The sequence below is a fragment of the Zalophus californianus genome, chromosome 13 (assembly GCF_009762305.2).
Source record: "Zalophus californianus isolate mZalCal1 chromosome 13, mZalCal1.pri.v2, whole genome shotgun sequence".
Lineage (NCBI taxonomy): Eukaryota > Metazoa > Chordata > Mammalia > Carnivora > Otariidae > Zalophus > Zalophus californianus.
The window spans coordinates 78,896,324-78,916,952 of NC_045607.1; the positions used below are offsets into that span (position 1 = coordinate 78,896,324).

Below are 20,629 nucleotides of genomic sequence, written 5' to 3' on the forward strand. Positions count from 1 at the left end.
ATCCCAGGACTCCAGGATCATGACCTGAGCCGAAGGCAGTCGCTTAACCAACTGAGCCACCCAGGCGCCCTCAAACTGAGATTTTCAAATCTTCTTATAGAACGAAGCGGAGGTAGCTTTCAAGTTGGTAACTTCCCTGAAAATCTTACGGAGGGGCAGGCATTCATTTATTTTTACCTTCTCCTGGATGCCTTGTAGGTCAGTTGCTTAGCAATGGTGAATTTTGGCAAAAGAATGCTTCATCCCTACACACTGATCCTCGGTAAATGTTTATTTTATGAGGCTGGAAATATACCCAAGTTGCTTGCCAAGGCTTTTCCTCCTTTCTTGAAAATCGAGCCTTGTAGACGACATGGATGTGTATCAACTGCAGGAGGGAAACAGTACCAGCCGGACGGACTTGCTTGTTGGCCGCTGTATCAACTGACAGCACAAAAGGTGAAAGGGCACTGGGCTTCTGTGGTGTCCGGGGGCCAGGGATGGAGCAAATGGCACTGCCAGTCGTTAAACCTTTCCTGGCATTGGCCCATCTATGCTACCATTCTTATCTGCACCGTGTACCGATGCCTGGATGTGAATGATACCCAACACTTCCAAAGATTGACTCTGTGTGTGCCCACCCACAGGAAAGGTCTGGGGGTCCTTTGGGGGCAGGCTGGCACCCACTCTCCCTGTGCTCCCAGAACTTCATCAATTAACAGGAAGGAAGTCACCGCCGTGGGTGAGAAGCAAGTGAAGGAGCTCTTCTTTTCATTAAATATCTTAACTAATGATTATACATTTACGGAAGACCCTTGAGAGATCACCCATGGACCACCCCTGGTCTATGAGGCAGTGAGCTAGAAGGAAAATAAAAGCTGATCTTACAAAGAATAATCTAGAATGTATTCAGTTCTTTCAGAACCGGTCTTCATTGATTTCTGAATGAGGTGTGGTCAATCTCAACGGGGTCTGTGGTTCTCCCCTGCCTTTCATACTAGGATGCACAACTGTAAGATCTGAAGGGTTAGATAAAACACTAGAGGCTCACCTAGTCCAGCCCTTACCACATGAGATGCTAGTTCACATTCAAGAATCATAGCATTTCATTTACCAACTTTGATCTGAGTGGAGAAACTGATGGCAGCTAAGAAAATTGTGTCACCATCAAAGGTAAACTCACCTAAGGCCTTGAACATCTGCATTCCTCCATATTTTCCTTCAAACAGGACAGTGTTGTTTAATGGGTTGAAGGCACGGCACATTCTCACTAAAACCACTTCCAAGCAACCTATGAATAAAAAAATAAAATATGTATATACATGAGATAATAAAGAAGTTATTAGGTAAAGGCCACGAGACTTCAAAAAAGAAAAAAAAAAACCTTGAAAACACACACACACGCAGACACACAGATGCACCCATTCAGAAATACCTCAAGATTCCTTCCCGAGTAAAAAATAAAGCTCTCTTCATGCTTGTGTGAGGAATTAAAGATAACATAGACTGTAAAGGTGGCTAAAATGGAGGGCAGCAACGACCTGTTTTTTGGGAAGCATACATATTTTTCTTTTTTTGACTAATATTAAAGGTAGTTACAACTCATGAATTCACAAGGAGCTCAGAAGCACGCAAGTCCAGCTTGTTCACTTTTGTAGAAGTTTTGCTATCGGCCACATGTGCTCCCTGCCTCGGTTTCTACCACAGTCCTTGCATATTTCAGCACAGGACGACTTTACATAGGGACTCCTTCAGGGTGTTTCTGGAGGGCACCACTGACCTCTGATGTCTTTGAAATGAAGTTTTCTTGGTCAAATGAGTTTTCGCAAAATGCTGAATATGATCTCACTTCGGAGAGTTATAATCAACATTCACAGGTCAAAGGCTTGGGGAAGCCTCAACATGAGGGAACTTGTTCAACCTTGATGCTAGCTAGCATTTCTCTGACTTCCCTGTTAGCACAGAGAGGGCAGGACCTTTGTCCGCAAACATACGTAGCTGTGGCTACTTTATTCACTATTATATCTCCAGGACCTAGAAAAGTTCCTGGCACCTAGTAGGTGCTTACTAAATATCTATTTTATTTTTATTATTTTTAAAAATGATTTATTTATTTGAGAGGAAGAGAGTGCGTGAGTGGGAGGAGAGGCAGAGGGAGAGAGAATCTCAAGGAGACTCCCTGCTGAGTGTGGAGCCCTACACGCTGCTCCATCTCATGACCCATGAGACCGTGACCTGAGCTGAAACCAAGAGTCAGAGACTTACCTGACTGAGCCACCCAGGCACCCCGAAATATTTACTGAATTAGTTTGCTGCCTTTGTTTTGCCCTCTGAACATTTACTGACGTTCCGAGGAACTACCATACAGGTGATTTGGCTACACCATGGTGTTTGCCAGGGTATCCGTGGTGCCTTTCTTATGTTGCCACTTAATATTTAGGTCTGTGTCTTATTTTCTTTGATCTGCTGATTTCTCTTTGCTTTCCCTCCTATGTCACCTAGCACAGGGGCTCCCATATAGAAGGGGATTTGTACATCTTAATTAAAACAGTGCTTTTCTGACAAAAACAATAACAGGTACCATTTATTGAGTATTTATAAGGTGGAAGGCACTTTCCTTGGCCCCTTACATTATTTTATTTGCTCCTCACAATACCATTTCACGTGAGTTTTAATTGCCCCCCCCCTTTTTTTTACGGGTGAGTTACGGGAGGCTTAAGGAGGTTAAGTACCCTGCCCTTCATACTAGAGTCAACATTTTTACAGCAGGCAGAGATGTCAGAAGAGTATATGGCACAGTGGTTCTCCAGTGGCAATCTATGGACTGGTTGTATCTGAGACTTAGAAATACAGTGACCTGGGTTCCCTTCTAGAAGATTCCGATCCATGGGCTTCGGATGATGCCTACGATTCAGAACAGTCAGTAAGCTCCTCCGATGCTGCCAATGCAATTGTAAGTTTGGAATCCATCATTTCTACTCCTTCATTTTATTTTGCAAATGAGGGAACTGCCATCTAGAGAGGTGAGCTCAAGGGCACGTATCAAATATGGCAGATTTTTTTTTTTTTTTCCCCAGAGAGAGTCACAAAAGTATCTTCCAGGGCACCTGGGTGGCTCAGATGGTTAAGCATCTGCCTTCGGCTCAGGTCATGATCCCAGGGTCCTGGGATCGAGTCCTGCATCAGGCTCCCTGCTCCTTGGGAGCCTGCTTCTCTCTCCCTCTCTCTCTCCCTCCGTCTCTCATGAATAAATAAATAAAATATTAAAAAAAAAGAATTAAAAAAAAAAGGATCTTTCATCCCACATGCTTTTCAAGAGCCTTACCACTCCCTCATCAAGAAGGAGGATCTAGGGGCGCCTGGGTGGCTCAGTTGGTTAAGCGACTGCCTTCGGCTCAGGTCACGGTCCTGGAGTCCCGGGATCGAGTCCCGCATCAGGCTCCCTGCCCAGCGGGGAGTCTGCTTCTCCCTCTGACCCTCTTTCCTCTTGTGCTCTCTATCTCTCATTCTCTCTCTCTCAAATAAATAAAATCTTTGGAAAAAAAAAGGGGGGGGAGGATCCACATCTCCTACCCTAGAGTCCAGGTGCGCCATCATGCTGCCTTGACTAATAGGGAGGCATAGAAGTAACACAGCTAAGCCAGGAGAATGCTCTGCACTCTGGCCTTGTTCTCTTGGAGTGCTAGCTTTTGAAACCTAGCAAGCATGCTATGAGAGGCTGTGGAGAGGCTGACATGCATGGATAGGAGCTGGGCTGCTGCCCAGACCCTTGGCTGAACTCGGGACTCAACCAGCACACACTGCCAGCCATGTGAGGGGATCCTGCTGTCCTCAGTCAAGTCACCTCAGTGATCCCCACGTGGAGCAAAAGACAAGCCATCGCTTGCTGAGCCCCACTCACAGTGTAGTTTTGGGAGCAAAGTCCGTGATGACTGTCGTTAGAACGAGGCTTCAGGGTCATTTGTACCCAGCAATAGATAACTGATAGACCAAGTTCATGTTCAAGTCAAGGTTTGTTTCATCTTTAATCATGTGGTAAAGCAGCACAGCAACTTCTAACTATTCTACCTGGCCCAAGTTCAAATGGCAGCTTTGCCACATACTGGCTTTGTGATACTGAATTCAGCCCTTCACTTCTCTGAATCTTCCAGTCCTCCCATAAGATGGAAACAATACCAATGTCCCCAGACTCCATGAGATGGCGTGAGTAAACATGAACATATATAAAGTATGTTATGACACACACAAGTCTATATACCATGGCCCAGGTCCATGAAGGTTAACAAACACCATGATGGTTCTTATTTTCTATTTTCAAAGGCGGGTGGGGGTCAAGAAAGAAAATTTGTTTCCTGTTTGGGTAATAGCATCTGCAAAGTCACTCACGCACAGACTTTCCTAAGTGACTGTGTGTGAGTCAGAGAGCCATGTGTGAGAGAAGGGGAGGGGAAGATTAGCGCTCAGGGAGTTTCTCCGGGTATATACTGGCTGCAGGCTATCCTCATTAAAATGATGGGAAATGACCACAGAGGCAGCGTGCTGCTAGCCTGGATTCCCGCCCCCCCCCCCCCCCCAGAAGGCAAGTAGCACGTTTTAGAGCCAGCTCAGCATTTCAGCCACCTTGACACACTAATTACTTGCACTGCCTGTCAGGCTAGGTATCTGAACCTCCGCAATTAATAGCTCTACTTTCAATAAGCAAAATTGTATTTGACTTCAAAGGGGAACTGAATGAGTATCAGGGCATTTTTATTACCGAGAGTTTCCTCTGGGAGTTGGCTGACAGTGTGGGTGGTAAAAATGAACTACATATTGGAAGGACGATTTTCCAGAACGAACACTGAGTGAAGGGTTGACCACACCCCGGTCTCCAACAGGCCCCCCATGAATCCTCTGCTTGCTTACCTGACTTCAGAAGGAGAATTTGATCATTCTGACAGAGCTCCATGAAGCCCGTTATCCGCTTGGCGAACTCTACCACATACTGGATAGCGTGCGTGATCTGGATGGCGCATTGCTGCCACAGCGCTTCCCTGGACTTCAGGAGAGAAGACACAGAATGTACATGGAGCAAAGAACAACGTGCAGAGTCCATGAAATAGGGTTTCCCTACTGGTGCTTACCCAAGGCCGGAATGTACCCAGTTCCTTTAAAAGAGGTGGACAATATTTCCTAACGTACTCTTCAGACCTGTTCGAACCTTGATACACCACAATTGTCAAGGTACTGAGACTAAAACAAGGGAAGCATTGAAATAATATGTAAAGATAGAAGTTTATAGTTTCTTTGCTCTTTCCCTTCCTCTTCCCCTAAACAAACTCAAGCTCTTAGTCCATTTTTGGGAAAACAAACTCTCGCACTGAGGAGCAGTAATTTCGTTCCCAGGCTTTGATCCGGTCATGTTCGTGGGCACCTAAATGAACACTAAACTTGTAAGATTTTTACATTGTGTTCTTTTTCCAGAACTTACGGAGAGTGCTGTTTGGTATAAAAAGAATTGCACGGGGAAAGACCTCAAATCAAATCACTCTCTTAAGTAATTTAGAAGCTCTGAAATGTATTTTGATCCTTGCATTATTTTCCTTGGAACGGGAAACGTAAATCCAAGTGTATGGATTCTGCTTTTTATTGATCCTAACAATACCTGTGCTTTTGTCTCCTTATTTATATAAGACGGGTAAGATTTAATTGTTCCAGGGGAGAAAAATCAATGTTATAATCATATATTTATTCATTTACATATTTTTTTAAATTTTATTTTTAAATAATCTCTAGACCCGACGTGGGACTCAAACTCACGATCCCGAGATCAAGATCACGATCCTGAGATCAAGCATGCTCTACTGAATGACCAAGCCAGGAGACCTGCATATGTTAAGATATAGACACATTTATGTATTTTATTTAAAATTTCATTTACTGGTAGATCTTGTAATTGTGGCTCTCAATCCCAAAGGATAGTAATGTGACTATATAACAATAGCAAATTCCTTCTCTCAAAAACTTCTCGAATGGATACAAAGTAATAATAATAATAATAGTAATAATAAATAATAATAATATGAGGTGAGTTATCCTGTTTTTCTTTGACGTTTAGGGCAAGAAAAAACATTTAGGATGCGTTATTGCATATCTTTGTAGTGTAAATTTGCAACTATTATTATTGCTACAATTTCTCAATTGTTTCTCTTCCTTGCCTGGCCCCTGGAAGCCATCATGAGAGGTCGTAAAGTCATCTGATGTGGGCACAGTCTCCCTGGTCCCTCAAATAGGGCAGTGTTTTTTAACTGGGGCAGTTTTGCCTCCCAGGGAACATTTGGCAGTATCTGGAGACATCTGATCGTCACAACTGTGTGACGGGATTGCTAGTGGCATCTGGTGGGTAGAGACCAGGGATGATGTGCGGGACAGTCCCTACACAAAGAATTATCCAACCCCAATGTCAGTAATGCTGAGGTTTGAGAAAGCCAGAAATAGAGAAATCCCAGGAAAAATGGTCTCCTATTTTCTCAGAGTACCTTGCTTTGATACGCTTTAATTTCTTCATAGGTGTGGGTCTGCCACGCCAGCTGGTGTAGCTCCTCCATGGTGTACTGACATGTCTCCAGATGGGACTTAATGATGTTCTGTGCAATTCGATCTGTGAGAAGGAATATCAGTTTGAGGGTTTATGAATAAATTCCCGCTCTGCGAAGAAACTAGCTGTTAATGTTTACTACAGGAATCCCTTTGGAGACACTCCGATTGTATTAATGTCTAACACTACTATCCACCTATGTATCTCCTAACTATTGTCTTTTTTTCAATTTTCAGGTTTTTCTTTTTTTAAGATTTTATTTATTTGAGACAGAGAGAGAGAGAGAGCAGCTCACAGTGGGGGGAAGGGCAGAGCGAGCAGCAGACTCCCCACTGAGCAGGGAGCCAGATGTGGGACTTGATCCCAGGACCCTGAGATCATGACCTGAGCTTAAGGCAGATGCTTAACTGACTGAGCCACCCAGGCGCCCCTCAATTTCCAGTCTTTTAATCAAAATTTGCTGCCTTTTTCTCCCCCTTTTGGTCACAAACCTGGGGCTTTACAAGTTGTAAAATGTACAAATAGTTATTTTTAAAATAAATACAAATGACTATATTTCCTGCTTCTTGGCCTAGGAGACCACTAACACTCTTGACATTTGTACTCCAAAGACTTTAAAATATTTTGAAAATCACTGGACTCCCATTGTTTATGTTAGAATGGGGGAATTTAAATATAACTCTATTGGCTTATATTTTTAAAGAGAGGATAAAACAATAATCTAAACAGATAAGTTCTCTACAGAGGAAAGAGAAGAGAGAAGGACAAGGTAGAAGCTAGGTGCTCTGATGTTATTTTTGTAGATTTGACTTTGGAACCATATAAATATCTTACATGATAAATAACGGGAGAGGGAACATAAATGAGACAGTATTGACTCATGAGGTGATAATTATTGAAGTTGGGTCACAGTGACCATTATATTCTCCTTTCTAATTTTTTATAAGATGAAATTTCTCTTTAAAAAGGTTAAAATGAGAAAATGATTACATTCATAAAACAGTAGGAACAAAATCAGTCTTTTGGGGCCATTCATCTCAAATGAATTGTATTAGATATTGTATCTTAAATACTGAACATTCTGGGTTTGGAGGTATGGAAGTTGAACAATAGAACCAGACATAACAGATCTCCTTCAAAACCCGCAACGAGTCCCCTGAAGTTAGAGTAGGTAGGAGGTTCCCTCAAAATCCCCTCAGCCATTTGAACACGTGAATAGTGTGAGATCTTGGGAACCAAGGTACACAGGGATTCTGCACGGGTGGGATGAGAAGAAGGAAGATGACCAAACCTTTTTTCTGCCTAATAACTGTTCTTGGCTCATACAGAAATAGAATTTTTCTAGTGTTTCCGGTTATGCAATTTCAGATGCAATTTCTGTTCTAAATAGCCATATTTCATTCCTACAGGATAACACCCAAAGTGGTGCCGAGGTACCTTCTTTTTACCTCGCTAAACTTCTGGTATATGTGGCGTGAAATATATATATATATATATATATTTTTTAAGATTTTATTTATTTGACAGAGAGAGAGAGAGATAGCGAGAGCAGGAACACAAGCAGGAGGAATGGGAGAGGGAGAAGCAGGCCTCCCGCCGAGCAGGGAGCTCAATGTGGGGCTCGATCCCAGGACCCTGGGATCATGACCTGAGCCAAAGGCAGACGCTTAAGGACTGAGCCACCCAGGCGCCCCTGTGGCGTGAAGTATATTGAGGTTTGGTGCTGTAGAGAATAAAAACATGCAAGCTTGTGCCTCCAATGAGCTTGCCGAATAAAAAATCTTGTATAGCTCATTGCCTAGTACATTATAAACACTGAAGAAATGCTAGCCACAGTGATCACTCTATAGAATTTGTCATCAGGGAAGTAATGTGATGTCTCCAACGGACACAAAACAGGGATATTTAATTTTGCAACCAGTGCTACTGAAGGAAGATATTTCAATATTTATTAGAGTTTTTCAATCAGAACCATTAAGTGCTAGATGTAGAAGATGCTACAAAATGCTAAATTATGATTATAGTTACGCTCTATTGGATTCAGCATTGAGCTGAATTTCTAGACTCTCATTGCTTATCAAATTCTAAAATCCTTTCTTTAAAAAATCCTATATTCAAAATTTTATTGAATATCCTCCTATGTTGTAAAAAAAAAGGGCAGGAATTACTTTATACATCATATTAAAATAGATTGGTATGTCATGGTTCATCATTTTTCAATTTCACTTGGGCAGTCTAATTACTTAGAATCTAAAAAAAAGTATCTCTTCCTCAGTAAGTATATAATGAAAACATAAGATTTCTATGGCTTCCTAGTTTTTAAACCTTTATCTTCTTGGTATAGTCTGTTTTCATCTTCAAAGATATGCTGATTTGTCAGTAAGTTACAGGCTTTGGGGTTTACAAGCAATACTAGAAGTGCCACTCAAAACTGCATTATGAAAAACGCTTCATCTGTCCCTTTATGCCATCTCCTGGGAACTCCTGGCCAAGGTTCAAAAAATCTCTAGCCTTCTGCCACCAAAGCTTGGGGTCCTACAGGGCATAAGGAGAGGTGGGCATAATAAATACACAGACAGGTGAAGCAAAATTGGAAGTAAAATCCACACGCATGCTTTAGGACTCAGCTCAGAGGTCCACTCCCTGCGGAGTTTTCCCTGCTTCTCTGTGACCTCAGGTAGAAGGGTCGGCCACTGTTACACTCAGTCTACATCCGACTGAGCCCTTATTCCGCTCAGACTTGCATTGTGCTTATTTGTGGGGATCCGTTTGTTCCATACCCTTCAAGGTTGTGTGTGTGCTTTTCAAGAACTGGACTGCAGAGCCAGCATAGTGCCTTCGTATACTCATTCAACAAAAGCTATTATATGCCAGGTTAAGGTAGAGATTTTTTTTGAAAAGGACATTGTCTTTTTTCAAAGGGTCTTACAGTCTCATATATCATATCAGATACCATATCATGACATACTAAATGCCCTTGAGTTATTGTGGGAGCCCCAAAGATGAATGTATCTAACTCAGTCTGGGGGAGGCAGAAAAATGACCATAGAGAAGGAGCCTGTTGGTCTGGGTCTGAGCAGGGGTTTGTCACGTGGAGAAGAGAAAGGCACACCTCAGGTAGAGGGAATGATCTTACAAAGGCACACACGGACAGCTGTTAGGAGCTAGGTAATTTCTGCTCTTTATAAGCCCTACATTTTACAACCAATTTCCCTTTTACTGAGGGAAAGAGTGACTCTAGAGCCATTTTTATAGAGCCAGCAAATGGTGATTTGAAATCAGGTCTGTCCTTTCTGGCAAGAACTCTGTCGTGCTGGCAGCATAGAGTGCGTAGAGAAATGGAAGAAATGAGACCGGGGATGCAAACTGGCACCAGAGACCCAACAGCTGAGTGAGCCAGGCCGAGGAATATGGATTTTTTATCGTTAGGCAGCTGGTGGAAGCTGTGGAGCAGGAATGACCCAGTCGGGTTTTTGTTTTTCAAAGGTGACCTTAGCCAGGGCAAAGAAGATGAAGGGGCGTGAGGGAGTATGTGAGATTAATCAGGCTGTAGTGCGAAGGAGTCAAGCAAGATATGAGGCGGCTCTGGATTTAAGACAGTTCTGAAGTGGGATGCCCAGGACCAGCGTGTGTGGCAGTGAGAGACGGAGAGCATTAAATATGGAAGGTGCTCAACCAATGTTGAGTTAGTAAAGGTAATACTGAAAATGTCCGTCCGTCCGTCCGTCCGTCCATCCATCCACCCACCCACCTATTCTATTTTCTGCTGTATTTCACAAAGGATTTTAGAAAGCTTATACTGTCCTGTGTTAGATGATCTTAAAGCCTAAGCACTCGCCAATGGCTTTGAGGTCAAGCATGGAACGCGCACTATTATTTCCCACACCCTTGTGGTAAGAAATAAAAGGTAAACCTCTGTTTGACATAAGAGTTATGAATATCAACGAGGGCGAAGCAGCTGCAGAGCGGCCCTTCTCCACATTCTCCCGCGAGTCTGCCATGCAAAGGCGAGCTGCGGGTCAATAAACCACAGGGTAAAGCTAGACTCAGGCCCCTGGGAGCAGTGCTTGAGGGCTCATTCTGTCCATTAGAAAGATGCACGGCCATCAGAGGAGATGGTCAGCCTGCACTGAGAGTCTGCGGTTGTGAAAAGGGAAGAAGGATTTAAGAAGGGACAAAGGGAGCAACAAAGAATGCCGTATGCCAAGTTCCTGCTAGGAGCCAAAGGAACTTTCAAGAGTCCTTGCCTGGAAAAATAGAAAAGGTAATAGTACACTCAGTCCTCTTCAGGGACCGATGGCATGAGAAGTCCAGACAAAGAGACTGAGGTAAAAGAGCAGAGGATATGGAATCTTTCTGGGCAATCGCACACCCTTCATCCGTTTCCCGGACTTGGATTGCGCTTGCTGGTCAGAGCCTAGTTTTCATCGGATTCTTTAGCCAGCTTCGGCTGCGGATGGCACACGTCCAAGCAGGAGCCCACCGCACTGTGCTGGGACGAGGGCTTCGACGGGACTATGGCCCAGATGGCTGACAAAGGGGAAGGTCTCCCGCCTTCAGGGGCAATGTCCATGAACCCTGCCCTGTTCTTCCTGAGAGCAGGGATGAGGCTAGAAGTTTCTTAAGTGGCTATAAAGACGGGGCTCCATTGTCTCAGGAGTTAAGACTCGGTATACGTTCAGTGAGACAGAGGTTTGTCCAATTCACTAAGAGTACAGGGGCTGCTTTGATAGCTAATAAAATGATGTCAAGGAATGAGAAAAACAATCTTATATGCTCTGTCTAGTCGTTTCTTTTCAATCATGATAAGGTAAAATGCAAACACTGGTGCTGTGAAGAAAAACTGGGTGTGTAATTACAGGTTAATGTCAAGTCCATGAGCCTTATTTTCTATTTGTTAATTTCATGAGCAATGTCTTGCTCTCGCTTTCTCTCCACATCCCTCTCCTGATAAAATTGCTGTTTTGCTTTTGGACTTTGACCCTGATACTTTTCTTGAAGGAAGGCTTGTTGGAACATAAGACTTATAACCGACTAGCAAAGTTTGTAACTCCTCGTATTAAGTAACTTTAGGAGACAGAAACAACATCCAATCCAAGTATAAGAATAATCCTAGAAATCTTTAAAATAATTGATACAGGGATATGTTTATGGCACAGATTGTGGCTAACAGACTGTACTTTTCTCCAAACTCACTAAGTTGTATATTTAAAGGATATGTATAGCTTTTTGTACGCCAATCATATCCCAATAAAGAGGCTTAGAAAATAACTGATATAAAGCAAATATACTTGATCATTTATGATGGGGAAAAAAACCCCCAAAATATTGTTAAAATTGTCACACTTCCCTGGAACTCTTAGGGGTAATCTTAAATCCACTTACCATGTGGGCAATAAGAGAAAAATTAAATTTTCGAAGGGAAAGCTAGAATAAAATTGATGGTAATTCTCAACAGTGTGTGCAAAAATTATAGAACCCTGGGGCTGGAACTAACCTCCTTCTTCCATTTCCAAATGGACTGTATCTAAATAATTTCAGAAGTGAACTGGCTCCCTCTTCTCTGAGACTTAAAGGACTTCCACACCCCTCCCCCATCCTCATCAATCTTCATTGTCATCTGTTGAATAAATCTAAGAAGCCTTCCTTAAGGCATTTAGAGATGGTTGAAATGTATATGATAAAGTTCACAAAGGTAAATGGAGTTTTAAAGATCAGTCATATCACATAATGTAAAAATAGTATTTTGAAGTAACGCTTAAAGAAATACATGGAAAATAATTTTGCATAATACTGATCCACAGAGTAAAGCGAAGTTTGGAAACAAATCATCCAAATTACCTAATTCTTTGTAGAAAAAAAGGCTACGTGTGTATATTTTGGTGAGAAATAAGTATACTGACAAGGTGACAATTTCTTGTTTATAACTGTAATGCTATAAAATGAGGACCAGCTTGCAGCTTCTAAAATAGCAAGTGACCTTCTGCAGCTCTGATTTCAACCACTCAGCGGGTTTTTTCCACCAAAGGGGCTTATTTTAGCTCTCACTAGACATTTCAGCAAATGGTGCTCTCCAAAGGCTGCAGCATCTCTGACACGGATTACACAGGTGGTTTCATTAGAATCCCACATCCTGGGAGCGGGGAGAGTTGAGTATATCTTTAAAAACTGCTGCTTTCCATGCTATTACCAAGAGCACCCGTGGCCCAACTGTACCAAGGCGAGAGAAAGCTGAGACTCCACGCTATATATAGCACTCGAAGGGCCTTGCACCTGAACTTCCTAATTCTTTCTCCTCTCCCTCCTTTTTTTTTTTTTTTTTTTTTTTTTCATAAGAAAGGATGGTTTCTTCTTGGTGAACTATACCCTCTATTCATTTTCCTCCACAAGGGATTTCTTTTAAACTTGGAAGTATTCTCCCTAAAATACTATTTAGTTCAGCCTCAATCAAAATGATTAATGAATTTTTAATTTATCACTTGCCTTAAGGATCTAGAGAACCACTCAATTCTCTGTTTCGTTTGTACTACTGGTGTGAAAGTGGAATTCTTAGGGGATTCACTTTGAATTAATGCCATGATATCTCTACGGACTTGCTCAAGGCAAGTTTTAAGTGCCTGCATTAGGTTTTCAGAGTATCAAGATTCCTCAGAATCCATGCTCTGAGGCACTAACTATAATATATTAGAACAACTGGTTGAAAGGTGAAACATTTAACCAAGTGCGCATTTTTGTCTTTTTGACCATAGACTAGTAGTTTTGTAAGTTTTCTGTCATTAAATGGAATAAGTGCACTGGTTAGGGTGTAATAGGTGACTGTCAGGGAGGACAGTGTCAATTTCAAGACCTTTCTGATTTTTCCAATCTCTATTTAGAGATTGTTATTTTTTAGGCATAAATAGAACTGTCCTGTTAGCATAAAAACCTCAATAACATTTAAGCTTAAAAGAGCCACCTATTAGTGATGCATAGCCTCAATAGGAAAGTCATACATTTTTAGCATTTAGTTTCTCAAATTCTTTTAAGAAGGAGTTGGGGAGCATAAATAGTCTATAACTCCTTTGTTGGCTCAGTTTCATGGTCTAACCACCCATTACTCCCTCACCAGTGAATTAAGATAGCTTCTGGTCTCCTTTTCATACAAATTCTATTGCTGATTATTATATCAAAAAATGATAGATGTTTACTTCATGTAGACCTGAACCAAAATGTTCTTAGAATTCTTCAGAAAAATTATATTAACCAAATATGAGATTATGTAATTAACTATAAAAAAATGATGAAAATGTGATCAACATAGTTCAATGAAATATGAACACAGAGAAAAACAATGAAAAAATTCTATTACTATTACTACAAGTAATAATAATATCTGGGCAAAGACTGAGTGAATGGATGGTTAATAAAAATGGTTACTATTTACAAATTTTAGGAAGCTCAGGTAAGGTACTTTATTTAAAAAAATTTTTTTTAAAGATTTTATTTATTTGAGAGAGAGTGAGAGAGATCACAGAGGGAGAGGGTATGGGAAAAGCAGGCTCCCTACTGAGCAGGGAGCCCGATGCGGGGTTCGATCCCAGGACCCTGGGCTGAAGGGTCGCTTCAGCGACCTGAGCTGAAGGCAGTCGCTTAACCAACTGAGCCACCCAAATGCCCCAAAGAACACTTTAAATAGAAGGTAAGAAAGCACAATGTAAAGCAGAAAGAAAAACTGAAAGAATCTGTATTAGCCTTTGTGTCTAAGCAGAGTATAAGCCACACAAAAAAGCATCACAAAGCAGCAAAACAGATTAACCATCTAAGAGGGTGCTTTCTTTCTTAATACTTTCATAATGGAAAGCCATTTGGGATCAAAAGTGTTTTGTTTTATTGTGATAGTGTATATGTCTAACTTTTGGGAAATTACAGTTCCCTTTCTTCAAACTAGTTAATAACACTGAGAAAGAATCTTTTATGAAAACATTACATTTCAAAGTTAACTTTCATAGTGAAAGACCTCCTTCACAGAACAATCAGGAAACATCAACTTACTTTGATGTCCTGGAACTAATGAGTTCGAAGGGAGCTATCTTGTAAGACAGAGGAAGCCAACATGGACCCCTTCAGATTTTTACTTTGTGCCCTTTGGGAAGTCACTTAACATCTTAAAGTCCTAGTGTTTTTGATTTTCTATCTACAGAAGGATTTGGTAGGAGAGACATCTTCCAAGGGCTGTGTGAAACATGGCTACTTGAGTCTGAGGGGCTCCATGAGAATGTCTCTTTGTTTTGACTCACGAGGGGGAGTCTTGCGGAGTTACAGAGCATAAGAGGACTGAAGAGTCTCAGATGGGACAAACAAGAGCAGTGCAACCAGAGTCCATTAAAATCTTTCCCTCCTCTCTTCAAAAGACTATGCCTCCACACAGTACTCGAAGGACAATGAGCGGGTCGCAAACGATGAAAACCTAATTATGAAAATTGCTAAGGGCCATCATCAGGATTGACTTTTACTATTTAGATTTTGTTGACCTTTGGATTGACCACAAATTTAAACTGAAGCAATCCCCCCCTCTTCCTTTTGGAAATTTAGTCAATGCACTTCTGACCTTTAGAAAGAACTACTTCAGAGGAAATCTTGGGAGGTAACTTTTACATTTTCAAACATTTAATCTAAATTTTAAAAAGTTACTTGATTCCTTAAATAATACCTTTAGTCGACTAATGTTTTAAAATAAGTGTTTTCTAAGTAGTCTAGCTCTAAGTCGTCCTACAACAAGAGAGCATCTCCCCAATGGGCCTCAGAAACATGGCTCAAATTTAAATAGTACATTTTTTCTCCTTAGGGTTGAAAGTATTTTGCCACAGGAAAGTTTAGAGCCTAAAATGAAATCAAAACAATAAAATAAGAATAAAACAAACAAGGAAAAAAGTCTTTCCAGCGAGGAACATTTCCCACAGGTCCCCCTACTCTCGCAAACCTCACAGGAGTAAATCCTAAGCCTGTTGACAGGGAGAGCCTCTCAGGTTGGTTGTGTCCTATGCCGGTAACACCAAAGTGCCTTCACTTCCGGTGACCTGGCCATCAAATGACATTTCTGTGTTCCATGACGGCCCTCGTGGTACTTTAGCCCTAACCAAGCTCTTCCCAAGATAGGTGTGTGGAAATGTGGCTAAAACAGTACATCTCCACCCCGCATCTGTGGAAAAGCAATTCAGGGCTCTTGCTCAGAGCCAGTGTCAAAGCTTGTAAGGACCGGAAATGACGTTTGATCGTGGGGACTGTTTCAGAGGCTATCTCGTAAGCATAAACATTTCCCCCCCTTGACAAGTTGTCGGCAGAACCTCTTGAAATCTCCCTTCCTCTTCCTTACTGCAGAATATTTCATATCTACCATGGCTTTTGAAATTCAGTGTATAAAGTGGAATTGGTTTTCTGACAGCTTCTCAGTAGCATCTTCCTTCCTTCCTTCCTTCCTTCCTTTCCTTCCTTCCTTCCTTCCTTCCTTTCCTTCCTTCCTTCCTTTCCTTCCTTCCTTCCTTTCCTTCCTTCCTTCCTTTCCTTCCTTCCTTCCTTCCTTCCTTTCCTTCCTTCCTTCCTTTCCTTCCTTTCCTTCCTTCCTTCCTTCCTTCCTTCCTTGTTGGTGGATTTTACAGTTTTCTTATGAAGTTCTAATTCTGAGTCCAAAATTAATCCTGAACTAGTATCTCTAGGAAAAGTCCACTGAGGAAGATCAGTTTTGTGCAATTTCAACTCAAAACAGAAAATGTGAGTTAGAATGTTTACCTAATGGAGTGAATGCTAGCACATTAGGAAAGCTGTATTAATAGAGGTAAAGCACACAGTGACTGATATGCATACATGTACAAGCACTTGAACTGAGCATATATCTTTGTATTGCTTATAATGTAAACCATCTTTCTATTTGTTTGGAGCCTTGCTGGTCACAAAGTGCTTTTGTATACATTATGCCAGTAAGTGCACAGAGCTTGGTACTAGAGTGGCTACAACATATCACTAGGTGATTTTAGATCATCTTCGTGAGGTTATTAAAGGATATCTAGAAAGATACAGATTTGAACGACCCTAGCAAAGAACTATAGTTCTTTGTCCCAGGACACTCTAGAATAGTGCACAGCCATGGACTAGTTAGGACAAGAGTGTGGCCATGGTAGAGATCGCAGAAATGTGACCACTGGAGTTGATTAGCCCAGTCCCCATATTTGGGAAATTTCTCTTGAGATAGAAAGCAGGATTCTAGAAATAGCAGCCTCTTCTGTAGGTGGCAAAGAACAAGGGGGCGTGAAAATTTCAGAGGAGTCAAGACAGACCCTCTCCAGTGCCCAAGGTAACCTGGTAGGTCTGGGGCTAAGGCTAAGGCCCCTTAGCAGTCAAGAACATATCTTCATTTTACAGCCTCCTCTTTTCCCACAAGAGAGGCTCAGGGAGGTAGTCAGGATGGAGCAGGCCAGTGAGGACAGGCAGATTTACCCTGAAGAGGTTTCTGTACAGTATCCCCTCCTTCACATTGGATGAACATGAACTCGGGGTATTTGGAGATTGCTTGCCACCCTCTTCTTGAGCTGTCTCTGGTGATCTTTGATGCTCATTTTAATCTGGTTTCTTGTTTTTGTCTTGTTTTGTTTTCAGGAGGGTGGATGGAGGGAAGAGGCTGGTGCACAGTTCTGGTTTGACTGTGGTTATTAACTCTATCACTGACAGGGTCACCCCACCCCGTGGGTCCGCCCCGCTGTGAGGGAGGCGTGGGTGGCTACAGCCGCAGGCAAGGGGCTTGAGCATCTTGCGGAACAGCCTAGTTACCTGTAAGTCCCTCCTCTCTACCACCCTATCCTTGTCTTTGGGAAGTGGCTATAACAGAGGGAATATTTGTACAGAGGGCTAAACCTCCCGCCAGGAGGTGGGAGATTCATAATCCTCCAACGTCATTTAACCCAACCCACCTTATTTCTCTGACAAAGACGCTGAACCTCAGAAAGCCGAACTAATTTTGAACAAGTTCACATGGCTAGTATGTGGAATAAGGATTTTCAGTTTCAATATATGGTCCCTAAACTGCCTGCAAAGGGCCTGTGGTTGGCAGGGGTGGGGGGAGCAAGAGGTACTGGAAGACAGTGGAAGTTCCCAAGATGTCTACCTTCAAAGCAAGGAAGGGGGAATGAAAGACACGGGGCTTTCCTTTCCCCATGCTGCTTGAATGATTTTTCTCAGGAATTTGGTCTACTTTTATTTATTTCAATGACTTACTAGACAGTTGCTCCCGAATCACATGCCCAGTTGTGTTTGCTACCAGTGCCACTGCGGACAAAGGAAATACATAGCTAGAATTGAATTCTATTCTCTGCACCATTTCTGAATGAGTCGTTAATTATGCATAGAGAAATGTATATTTGTTAACTATACGTGTGGATATGCACAGATAGAGTTAAGCAGTTATAAAAGATTTATGTGTAGAAGCATAAGCCCTTAAAGGTGCCACCGTAAGACCATAGCACCTGCCTGAGGTTCTTAATAAGTAACAATTGAAACACCAATGTCGATAGAATTCTCCCAAATAAAGCACGCTAGTGAGATCTTCTATGTTTCTATGTAGACTTGATAGAATTCAATAGTAGTATAAAAGGGACTAGGTCACTTTCATACCAATCTCTGTGTAATCTCCTCTAGTAACACTCAGCCTCTGGAATAGGTAATTAAAAAAAAAAAAGGTTTATGTCTAGTTTTTATGCCAGGCTCCATAAATAGAGGACACAAGAAATAGGAAATTAAATCTATATTTAAGATTATATAGGAGAGACCAAGGAATTCACATTTCTTTGTCTTTGGAGAGAAAATTGCTAAAAGCAACAACAAATTCAGGCGATGTGTGTAAAAGGTAATTTATCCACTTAGCCTCACAGGTAATTTGATGGATTTCCCCCCCCCCCCCACCGTTTTTAAAAGCATATTGTTTGGCTATTTGAACTGTCTTGTTTAGTACCTCGCAGATATGCTGTCAATCATCTTTGAGCTTAAATGAGCTTTCATTAAGAGGACTGGTCCTATAGAATCCCCCAACCCATCTAAGAGCTACAGTGGGGAGCACATACAGGAGCCTCCCCTTCCTTCTTTGCTTGCTCACTCGCTGGGTATCCGTTAGCCCGTGTCCTCTCCCTGCCACCCACAACTGCAAAATTTCATCCCCGAAGATATAACACAGCCTCACGCCAGCTTGAAATAAAGTTCCAGCTAAGCCCAGTTAATACTCCTGCCTAAATATTAATTTGCATCTTACTTTCATCCTTGTCTTATTTCATGGCTTTTTGTCCTACGGGATTTTGAGAAACCCAAGGATATAATTCTTGAAATGTTTCATATTTTTGTTTACCCGCATTTTGTTTTCTATTTCCAAGACCATGAGAATAAACCATTCCTGTTAAGAGATATGGCTCAGAGTAAGCAATACCCCCCATCTCCCTCACCCTCCAGGAGGGTCTGTGGTGCCATCACATCCAAGACTTACAATATATGACACACTGAATTGCAATCGTTTGTTCTCATGTCTGGCTCTTAGCTGGTGAGGGCAGGAGCCGTGATCTGCTGGTCTTGAGGGCCTGGCACATTTCAAAAATGTGTTTTCCAAAGAATGCCTGGTAGTCTAGGGTAGTAGAGTTATCTACATCAGAATTTAAGCTTTGTCACCTAACTCTGTGTTCTAGAGAAATCTCTTAATTTCTTCATCTGCAAAATGGGGTGATTTCTTCCCTATCCACCTCTGAGGCTCAAAATGGCTAACATGCATTTTCTATACTTCTCTCCATACTCCATACTCCAAACTAAGAAGTTTGTAGTTTCTTTGGTATATTTTTAGAAAGATAAGCTTGGATTTTCTGGGGAATATTCCTGACTTTCCTGACATTCCTTTAACTCGCTTTTTTGGGACGAGCCTACTGTTGCTTATACAGTTGTTTCATGGTTCTTACACATGTGGTTTGATTAAATTAATTCCAAGCTATAAGACCATATTCTACATGGACTATTCCCAAAACTGGTTTTAAAAAACAGCTGCTTTTATGACAAACTCAATATCAGAATAATGTCCTGCTTGTACACAGTTCATTATTCCTTCAGAAACCAGGGGAAGAAGACCAGGGCTTCTAATAGCCAAGAATGATGTTCAAAAATTCTTTAGTGTCCTATCGCCTTCAATTCACCCAGTGAGAATGTGGCTAAAACCAGATTTTCTATTTTGTCTGCACAGAGTTCTTTCTGGGACAGCTTGCCACCAGCCAGATTAGTATAGATGCTCATTAATCAAGGCAGGTCAAAATGTCAGCGTTCTCACTCTGGGCGCTCTTTGTACCACCTAGAAGGATGGCAGACAGGCAGCAAACACTAAGCAGGTTTGTTGTGCGAATGCCAATTAACTTGCGAGGGGCTCCCTTTGTTTGGTGGGAGGACATACAGCACAATGGTCCAAAGAATGGCTTCTGATGTTACGCAGACCTGAGCTCACATGCTGCTTTTGCTTTTTTACAGGTTTTGTAACTTTGGAGCCTTTTCTTTTTTCATCTGTAAAATGGACATACGCCTACCTCCGTGATAGGCACAATACAACTGTGATGAGAATTAAACGGAGGATCTTGCTCAGCACAGTGCAGGTGCTCAAGAAAAGGTAATTATATTACTTGTAACAACCACTAGTGTTATTAATTATAATGATAGGAATCACATTGTAATACCAATTACATTAATAATAATAATACAGCTTATGCTTGCTAGGTGCCCTCCGAAGAACTTGTGAACATTAACTCATTTCATCAACACCCTCTGTGGGACTATTGCTCCAGGTTTACAACAGACCCAAAGAGATTAGGGAAACTGCCCTCGGGAAAGGGCAGGTTTTGAACTCAGGCAATTCAGCTTTACAACCAGAGTTCTTCACCACCATCCCATACCACTGATGCTTTTTGCCCAACGGTACCGCTGCGGACGTGGTGTTTTAGTGACATGAGCGACAGTTTTTTGGATGGTGCAAGAAAGAACAGTGTGCCGCAATTCTGTGGCTTGTCATAGGTTATCTGCCTTTGATACCCA

General features: G+C 41.8%; 1 protein-coding gene across 4 annotated transcripts in view; it reads right to left on the reverse strand.

Moving 5' to 3' along the window:
* Positions 1-20,629, reverse strand: part of RORB (RAR related orphan receptor B) — a 198,668-nt gene that overhangs the window by 32,212 nt on the left and 145,827 nt on the right. For all 4 annotated transcript variants that reach the window (XR_003523867.2, XM_027616775.2, XM_027616773.2 and 1 more), the window contains 3 exons: positions 6,498-6,619; positions 4,885-5,017; positions 1,163-1,270 (listed from right to left, as the gene is read on the reverse strand). Coding sequence is in view for 3 of the 4 variants with exons in the window: in XM_027616775.2 (XP_027472576.1) it covers positions 1,163-1,270; positions 4,885-5,017; positions 6,498-6,619 (363 nt within the window). In the remaining variant the exon portion in view is untranslated. The remainder of the gene's footprint in view (positions 1-1,162; positions 1,271-4,884; positions 5,018-6,497; positions 6,620-20,629) is intronic.